General features: G+C 39.7%; 1 protein-coding gene across 1 annotated transcript; it reads left to right on the forward strand.

The window, feature by feature from the left end:
* Positions 1–1011, forward strand: LOC149299943 (protein ABHD13). Its single transcript, XM_089485954.1, has one exon. It carries the CDS (start codon positions 1–3, stop codon positions 1009–1011), a length of 1011 nt encoding a protein of 336 aa, XP_089342080.1.
* Positions 1012–10597: the final 9586 nt, after the last annotated feature.

Below are 10597 nucleotides of genomic sequence, written 5' to 3' on the forward strand. Positions count from 1 at the left end.
ATGGAAAAGCACTGGGTATTCTGGGCTTTTGCAGAGAGGTGGTTGTTGGCGTTGGCTTCCTGGTCTTGGGCACTGTGTCGAATATCTCTCTTGCCTTTAATTCTGACCTTCAATATGTATGGCGGTGTAATTCTGCTTTTGTTAATCTTCGTATCCATAGCCGGAATACTATTTAAATTTCAGGATGTGTTGCTCTATTTTCCTGACCAGCCTTCTTCCTCGCGACTTTATGTTCCAATGCCAACAGGAATTCCACATGAAAATATATTTATTAAAACAAAAGATGGAGTACTTCTTAACCTCATACTGCTGCGATACACTGGAGACAATGCAAACTTTTCACCCACCATTATTTATTTTCATGGTAATGCAGGAAATATTGGTCATAGGCTACCGAACGCTTTGCTGATGCTGGTCCACCTAAAAGTAAACTTGCTTTTAGTTGATTATAGAGGATATGGAAAAAGTGACGGGAACCCTAGTGAAGAAGGCCTGTATCTAGACTCGGAAGCCGTGCTCGATTATGTTATGACTAGGCCCGACATAGATAAAACAAAGATTATATTGTTTGGACGCTCTTTGGGTGGAGCAGTGGCTGTCCACCTAGCGTCAGAAAACGCACACAGGATTGCAGCTCTAATGCTGGAAAACACTTTTCTTAGCATTCCTCATATGGCTAGTACCCTGTTTTCCTTCCTTCCAATGCGATATCTTCCTCTATGGTGCTACAAAAACAAGTTCTTGTCTTACAGGAAAATTGCCCAATGTCGAATGCCTTCCTTGTTCATCTCTGGGTTGTCAGACCAATTAATTCCACCATTCATGATGAAGCAACTCTATGAACTATCTCCGTCCCGGACTAAAAGATTGGCAATATTTCCAGACGGGACACACAATGATACATGGCAATGTCAAGGCTATTTTGCAGCACTTGAACAGTTTATTAAAGAACTGACCAGTAACCACTGTCCAGAAGAAAATGCTAAGACTTCTAATGTGACAATTATATGAATGCATTCTTCTTCCTGTTGCGCTGTTGTACATTTTATATGTGAGAAATGGTTAAAGAATGTAATTTGTATTAATCGTTGAAACATGGGGAAAGAACGTGAGATTACATTTTGGGAAGTTCATCTTTAACATAGCTGATATTCTTTCAGCTTTACCTTTGTCCACATTTCTCGATAAACTTTGAAGTAGACTAATGTTCAGTGCATGCACTGTTTTAACATATTCACTATTTTTTTTTGGGGGGGGGGTGGAGGCTATTCTTTGTTTCATATGATGTAATGACAGCTTGTAGATTAAGTATCTGGTATGGTTTTGGTTACTCTAACACCAGCTAGTTCTGTAGTTCTCCGTGTAGCCCATTTGACTCATCAGTCTTGCGAGGCAGGACACTTTTGGCCCTCTAGCTGCTACTAGTGTGTTAAAGAAGAGTAAGGAGCTGCCTATTCCTTATGTACAATGTAAGCAAAATGATCATGTTTCCTCTTTAAAATTGGACACTGCTCTGGAAAGACGTGCATGTTGCATGCTTGTCTTGTAATAGGCACAGAACCACATTACATAGGGTTAAAGGAACAATCAAGTCATCAAAAGTTGTTTTTATTTTTGAATGAATGTTGGACTCCAATGCATTTTACTGCATGTAAGTTGGAGCATTTGCTAAAAAACCTTGTCATTTTCCCTTTTTTCCTTACAATAATAATGAATACCGCAGTATCTTATGCCCATATTTGCATGCAGTGAATGACATTGGACCACAGTGTAGTATTCTTTTTTATTTTAAAAGGAAACATGGCAGCTATCAAAATGCCTCACTGAGCACAAGTTCATCAACATTACAGAGCATCCAACTAAAAGTCCAAGAACATATATCATAGCATTTTATTAGTTCAATCAGGATTGGGTTTAGAGCTACCGATTAGGTCATGCGCAGCATTTCAAAAGCAGGCTAAACCATCAAGGAGCAAATAAGGTCAGGTGTCTTACAAAATTTTTAAAAAATATGCATACTAGATGGGCTAAATGGCTGGTTAAACTAAACACAGCAAGGGGTCGTAAAGATATTAACTGACTTCCAAAAGGATGTAGAGCTAGGCTGGCTGCATGATGATACATTATCTACAATTGTGATCTCCTCCATCAAAATAGAGGCCCTTGGCAAAAGAAGAGTTGCTGTTAGTTCTTAAAGTGGACCTGCCGCACAGCTTTTAGCATCAATGGATGTAAATTGCATCATCGTTGCTTTTTTCTTGCAAAGATGCACTCAAGACCTGTTTATGTCTGTTTTGTCTGTTAACTTCTCTACTGAAAGCAGGGATAATACCACTGTACTCTTATTGCGTATGCTCTGGAATTGTTAGGCAACAGAGTAGCAGAAGCCAATTTTATGTATGCTATTTGAACATTGATGTTTTGCTAGCATACATGTGATTGGTATTTTCTATAGTGACTTAAATGAGTGCTGGTTATTATGTGCAAGATGTATTAGTGCTACCTGGTTTCTGTAGAGAGGACTTGACTAAGACAGAAGTCTACTTTTCTCTGACTTTTGGCTAAGATTAAATGAGTACCTGTGAGAGAAGAAAAGCTTGGTCCTCTGGCCAAGAGGGCGGTTTTGCATTAATGGAGCCCGAGGTGTTAGTGTCCCCTGGCCTAGACGCCCAGGCACTCGGCACATGAGTCCTTGAAGACTATGGTATTTGTAAGGGGGAGTGGACTGTACTTTTGGCCAACTCTCCCATTGAAGACTTCAGAAAAGTAAAATGTAAAAATTCAGTTTTGGGGCTAAATTGTTCCTCTAAGTAGTGTTTCGGTAGAGCTTGCAGGGGTAGTAATTCAGTGGCATATGGAGCAAAACCTCAGTTTGTATGTTCTTTTCCACACCCTAGCTTAACTTACCTTCCTTCTGCCCCCTCTTAATTTTTAGATTGTCACAACCAATCAACCTCCTCCAAAGGGAGAGCTTGTGACAAAGTAGCTGTCCACACTGGCACCCAGATTTGTAAGGCATATGTTTTTGTGACAGTTCCACTTTAATTGACTCATTATATTGTGGCTTCAGGTAAATATATTCTGTCGTTTGTTACTCACTAGTATGTGTTCTTTAATGTGCTGTTATAAGCAGAGAATCATTCATGATATTGTTTTTTATGCATGCTTGTATTATTTTTGCAATATCTTTGTTGCATTTTGAAATGCTGTTTATCTCAGTAAATCTCATGGTCCTCATTAAGGAATATGAAGTTATCTGCCCAATATATTTTGATTTCTTAACAATTTTTATCCATTGCAATAAATGGTAAAATAATGCATTTTAAGCAATATTAACTTATACACAAAGTTTGCACACAGCGTGTTTTATGGGAAAGGGGAATTTGAAGAAAATAGTTCAAATTATGAAATCAAGAAAGGTGACAAGAAACTGAACTCTGGAGTAGATAACGTATGCTGTGGTTAATATTACAACAAATTGGGAAATGTTAAATATACATGCAACAATGTATAGATCCAAGTGAATACCATGTACAGTGGCTGTATTCATGTAAGATTCTACTCATTCAAATGCAAGGGCTTAAACATAATTGTAAGAATGCTCACTTTGTATAAAAGTTATTTTAACACCATACTTTTATCCATGTGAATCTGTAAATATTTAGAATAAATTATTCATGGTTTTGGAATTAAGCATTCCATGTCTGTATTTCTTTTGTACATTTTTTATTTTGTGCCAAATGGGTATTTTTCAACCTGGATGTTCCAGAATAGCATGCAAATGAATGTCTATACCTCTTCGCTTGGACAACTCATATCTTTCTTTAGTTTCCAATACCACCTATGTGCAGATGACACCTTAATCTATACAAGGTATACCTCTGTGCACACAAGCTTGTTAAGCACAACTGTCAGGAGAGTTCTTATGCCGTCAAACACTTTTTTGTTTTGTTTTAATAAAAGCTGCTCCCTATCTCTGATGGCGGCTGGGTCACCGATGACAACTCCCCTGCATGCCACTAAATATCACGAAGCTCAAATCTCAAATATAACAAAATTATGCCTCATTCTTAATTATGACATTATATATATATATATATATATATATATATATATATATATATATATATATATATATATATATAATGTTTCATATGTGACAAGAAGGCTGTGGTTGCAAGCTCCTATTTCATTATTTGAGATGCCTGGTGGAGAATATTCTACCGAAGCATATTAGTCTGTGACACATGCATTATACCATAGGATCACTGCTACTACTATGAAAAAAAATCCAATAATTCTTAACGTGGTGCACAAAACCTGCTTCATCAGTTCCGTTTAAAAAATTTTTTTTCCTGTAATTGCCATGATAGATACCCTATACATGAAATAATACCATCCAATGGTAGGTTTGTACTGTAGTGCACTGGATTAACTCAATCTTTCTCATGTGGCCCCTACGCTGTAACCTCGTTTTAGTAGAGCCCTCCTCACCTGTTGTTTCTGTAAATCAAATTGTTATGTTAAACACTACTTGTTATTTCCTGTGTAACCATTGTACAGCCCTGCATGATATCATGAGGATATATAAAACAATAAGTGCTAATAAATAATAGTACCATCTCTTTAGCAGCAGCTGTCATATATGAGATCTTCATTTTGAGATGTCACTATTAGAAGTCATTTGAGGATTAGAGCCATCTAGTGGTCACTGTTGGTCAGTACAATGTAGCATCTTGCCCTCAGTGCTTATTATGCATGATTTTATTTTTACTCACCAGTATAGATATTATATATACCGTATTGGCTCGGATATAGGCCGCACCCGCATATAGGCCGCACCCTAAAAGTTAGGTGCTTTTTTATTGAAAAAAGTTTCTGCCCCCTTCCCGAGATATGCTGCCACTCTACCCCCCCGAGATATGCTGCCACTCTATCCCCCCGATATATGCTGCCACTCTATCCCCCCCGAGATATGCTGCCACTCTACCCCCCCCCCAAGATATGCTGCCACTCTACCTTCCGGTGCCGGCACTTCCGCCCGGCAAGGAAGATTGTTCGCGCAGACGTTCACCGGCCGCGGCGATGCGAGCAGAAACAACCTCCTGCCTGGCGCCCAGGACTGCATGTCCCGGGCGTTGGGCGCTAGACCCCGAATATAGGCCGCACCTCCACTTTAAAGACTTAACGTGGGGGGGAAAAGTGCAGCCTATATCCGAGCCAATACGGTATATATATAGTTATTATATATTGTCTTATATAGCACCTCAAATTCCGTAGCGCTGTACAAGGGGTAGACAGGACATAACAAGTAGTATATAACATAACAATTACAGAAACAATTACAGAAACAAGTGAGGAGGGCCCCGCTCAAACGAGCTTACAATCTAGAGATGAGCAATGACCTATATTTCCAGTTTTATTCTACAGTTTGCATCATATGATGCTATTAAACTGTTATGCAAATTAGCAAAGGACAAAAGTTGAAGACTCAGCATTTTTTAAGCTTTTTTCCCCAACTGATTGGCTTTATATTACGCAGTAGACTGCTTGACTGTATATGGCATTTCTTAAAAAATATATTTTACAGTTTTACTAATACGTTACTAGTAATTTACCTCAAACATCAGTATACTTAGAGTATGATCCAAGAAAGAAAATGTATTGCCCATTATGTAATACGCAAAAACGCAAGGAATATTTAATAAAAGAAAAAACCAGAATGGAATATCATGTTGGTTCACTGTACCAACAACTTTTGTTTTAGATCTATTCAGTGGCGTCGCTACAGGGGGGCAATTGCCCCCCCTACGTTATTCCTTGCCCCCCTGTTGCCCCCCCGCCGAATTTGTAACCACCCAGCAGAGTCCCGCAATGGGACTTTAACCCCTTGACTGCTAACGACGGCATGGTGCCGCCGCTAGCAGTCCCAGTCAGGTGCTAACGACGGCACCATGCTGTCACTAGCACTACCTTACCTTGATGGAGGTCTGTGGACCTCCATCACCACCTACCCCGGCTATCTGCCCCTCAAACTGAAGGGCATCACCGGGGCCACCCGATCTGCCCGGTGACGTCTCGCGCAATGACGCGATGACGTCACCGCGCAACTTTATTAACAACTGACAAAATAATAATAAAATATTAAGTTAAAAAAATTAAAATGTAAAAAAATGATTTGGGGGTCTCTAAAGGCAGATAAAAAAAGATCAAAATTGCCTATACACCCCCAAATTAAATTATTTAACCATAAAGTAGTTTAACTTTAAAAAAAAAAAAAAAAAAGTTTAAGTATTCTAGCTAAATGATCACTGTGGTAGCCAATGTTACCACAGCGATCATATAGCTATAAAAAGTCACATTCCCTTTTTAAAGATGGCCGATACTAATTTTTAATCCTATGATCCCTTTGATCATGGGGTTAAATTTAGCCAACGGTAGAGGGAGGCAATTTTTGAAATCCTGATGAACTGCAAATATTATTAAAATCAGACATTTAGCCTGTGTGGTACGTGAGTAACCATCTCATCCCTGCAGCGCCTTGCATTTTTACTGCAAAACTTATTTTTGCTGTAAAAGTGATTTTTTTTTCTCCCTTTACCATCATTTCTTTGGGATTGTAAGGGGAAAGAATGGTGTGTGCTTCTGTGAGTGAATGTATTTAAAGTATGGTGTGTGCTTCTGCGAGTGAATGGAGATATGAAAGGCGTGTGAATGGTCAGCAATTAGGGTTGAAGCCTTGACGTGGCATTACTGCTCACGTAGGAAGTTAAATTATGGCACAAAAAGTACACATTTGCAAAAACGACATCCCTTGGCGCATCAAATGAGGGGCTGCATGTGTTTCTAGTACAAACCTGGAGTGCGCAAGACAAATACAGGATTTGTATGTCTGATTCTGTTTATTTGATATATACCTTCAGTGCTGAGATCACAAGTGAATTTCAATTGATCCATACATGCAAAGCTGGGTTTGTGTGTTAATGTGTTCATCTATACCTGCTATCGGCAGCAGGGTCTAATATTTATATATACATTTATATATATATCGGCAGCAGGGACTAATATTAATATATATATCGGCAACTGGGGCTAATATTAATATATTTGGGCAGCAGGGGCTAATACATATATATCAGCAGCAGGATCTAATATTAGGTCCTGAAATCATTTAGTGCAAAAGTTAAGGTATTGTGTTGTTTAAAGGATTTCAAGGATTAGTCGTACTAAATTGTGGCTTCAGGCTTCCCATGTTGAATGATCAAGTATTGTATTGTCCAATAACAAAAGTATCATTCCATAGCACATTACTTTTGGCAATATATATATATATATATATATATATGTGTGTGTTTTTTCAGTGGTATGATTTAATTGTGGAAATTATTAATGCCCCCCCAGTTTGACTGTGGTATCTTGTGTACCCCCCCTATATATTGTTTCTAGAGTCGCCACTGGATCTATTACATCAAAAAGACAAACAAGGAGGTTATTTATTTATTTTTTTGTAAATTCTCCGTTTATTGAGATGTGCATAATAAAAAACAACAGATTGCAGCAAGCTGCAGCAGGGTTAAACATGAGTGGTACAGTCATTACAATGCATACAATAAGCCAGATAATAGCATAACATCCTGAGAACAACACAAATACCGCTCATAGCAGGTAAGACATGAAAAAAAAATGGCATGAGAAAAGTTACAGACAAAGGCCTAGGTTACAGTGTCATTTCAAGAAGCATGCAATAACATGTTGAATGGAGACCATTTCCAGTAATCAGAGGCTCGTGTGGATGTGGGAGTCATAAAAAATGAACATCCTGCACAGCAAGAACAATCAAGTTGCGATAATGTTCCGGAGAATCGTGACTCGATAACAGAACAATAAGGAACCCGTAAGTTTCCAACAGGAAAACAAAAAGAAAAGGGGGGATAAAGGGAAAGAAAGGCGACACGCATGTGCCAATGCCATCAGCAACCAAAAGCATAATGTGTGTAGTGTATAAGATGCCAGTGTATAGGGAGGTAGTATGAAAATGAGGACCCCGGAGAGACGAGACGGCAGGCACTGGCCAGGGGGGAGACCATTCAGCGAAGCATTTCAGGGAATCTCGGGGAGGACGTAAGGTCTTTCCACCAGAACCAGTATCTATTGTATTGGAATTCTTTCCCACGAGAGGTCCAAACTAATTCTTCCATATGTGAGATAAAGTTCATTTTGCTAAGCCAAATTTGAATAGGAGGAGTGTCTTTTTTCCTCCAGAAGAGTGGAATGACTGCCTTGGCCGCACTTAATATATGGTAAGTGACTGAATTTTTATATGTAGCGACTGAGAGAGGGGTGTCATGTAGCAGGACTGCCTCTGGAGTCAGGGTAAAAGATGAGTCGGTCACTTCCCGAAGTACTCGTTCCACAATCTTCCAGTAAGGTACGACACAAGGGCATTCCCACCATATATGTAGGAGGGTACCCGGTCCCCAATCGCACCTCCAGCAGAGGTCAGGGACCGCCGGGATAAATCTGTGTAGATCATGAGGGACACGGTACCACCTGATAAGTAATTTGTAAGAGGCTTCCTGTATTTTACTAGCCAGGGCCCCTTTGTGTATTAACCGAATAATTTTATCCCAATCCTCTTCGGAAGAAATATGTGGGAGGTCTCGCTCCCAAAGGGCTAGAAAGTACGGCTTGGACTTCGTGTCTAAAGCGAGCAGCATGGAGTAAAGTAAGGACATTAGATGTGCCGGTTCAAAGGTTGCAGCTGTTCAAAGTCCATCAAGGGTCTGCAATAGTCAAAGCATCGTGGCAAGGAAATTATGAAATGTGAAAGTTGGAGATAGAGAAAAGCGCATGAGGGGGGCGAGCACCCAATAACTCCATCATAGGTTTCACAGCATTGCCCGCATAGGCGTGGTGGAAACGTAAAACACCAGTGGACATCCGTCCGGTGAGAAAGCCGGTAAGCTGTTACGGTTGAAAGTGCCCGATCGCGCAGTTGCAAACGCGCGATCGGGCATTCCCTTCCGGGTTACGTCACTGCTGACGTAACCCGGAAGGTCATCGGAGGACAGGATATCCCCTGCGGAGATATCCTGCCCTCCGATGAGGCACAGAGACACTGCGATCTCTATGCAGGTCTGTGAGGACCTGCATAGAGATCACAGTGTGATCGGTGAAGGGGGATCGCGGGGAGGGGAGTGAGAAACCATCTCACTCCCCCTCCCGCCCTGAAAGAGAAAAGCAGAAAAAAAAAAGTTAGATCATTTAAAAAATAATATGAAATAAATCATTAAAATAATAATATATATAATACAAAAAAAAATTATAATGTGAGCTGTGATGTCATTGTGACATCACTGGCATGTTCAGGAGGTGCCTAGGAGGACCTCTAACCATTTCTGTGTAAAAATAATATATAAAAAATAAAAAAAATGTAAAAAAATTAAAATTAAAAAAAAAATTAAAAAAACATATATAAAAAAAGATAATAAAAAAATTATTAAAAAACCTTACTTCCCATTGCCCTAGCATAACATCTAGCCAGTATAACCCTTCTGCCCCCGTTCACAACCCCCAAACCCGTTAAGCCATAGGCATAAAAATTATACAAAATTGTACACCTTATAGTATGCTCCCTGGCGCTGGGAAAGTCTGGAAAATCTATATAAATTAGGTATTTCTGAAATCAGGACACCTGAATTAATAAACTTGGAGGGGATTTTCCATCACTTTACCTAATTTTGTGAGGATTCAGAAGGAAAATGTAAAAAAAAAATTAGTTTATTTTTTTAATCTTCGCTAGTTTTTACTAAATTTCTCATTCTAAATTTTCAGCTAATCATCCAACTATGATATCAAACGAAAGCTCTATCTCTCCTTGAAAAAACAATATATAGTTTATATGGGTACACTATTCACAGGAAAAGAGAATCATCGCTAAACCGACATACCCCAAAAATGGCAAAATTGCTCTGGGCTTTGAGGTACCAAAAACCCCTGGGATTGAAGGGGTTAAACCAAAAACACGGACCACAGAGTGTCCGGATGGTCGGTACAAATCTTATCTAACATGTATACAACATATGTTGTAAAGAAAGAGACAGACAGGTACCAGGACCCACTGCTTAATGAAATATGTAACAGAGAGCAGACGGTGCAGCTCATAGAAATCAGCAACATAAAATAAAATCGAAACATAATACTGAAGGTGCAAATGGACGGGTAGAGGAGCGATAATTCGTTCCATAGGAGGAATGGCCCCCAACTCACAAACTGTAAGTATGTGGCAGCGCGCAACAAAGCGCCCAAGGTCAGAGAAAGGGTTAAGGGAACAAGGACACCAGCAATAGAGGGTAGTACGTGGCCACAGAGCATTGGGAATAGATCCCGGTCATGTACACAAATAAAAGGGTAGGTTAGGAGTGAGTGTGCGACATAGGTGTGTAAAATAATGTATAATAATGCAATGCATGCAGGGGAAAGGTAGCCCGGACATGAGCGGAGCAGAACAAGAATGTACATGGGCTGTATAAATCCCGACGGCGTGGGATTTGCAATGCCAACGGCTAACAGAATAAACTAAAAACATACGCGGATA

This window comes from Sceloporus occidentalis, unplaced genomic scaffold (genome assembly GCF_023333645.1).
Source record: "Sceloporus occidentalis isolate IW3139 unplaced genomic scaffold, rSceOcc1.0.p SCAF_27, whole genome shotgun sequence".
Classification (NCBI taxonomy): Eukaryota; Metazoa; Chordata; class Lepidosauria; order Squamata; family Phrynosomatidae; genus Sceloporus; species Sceloporus occidentalis.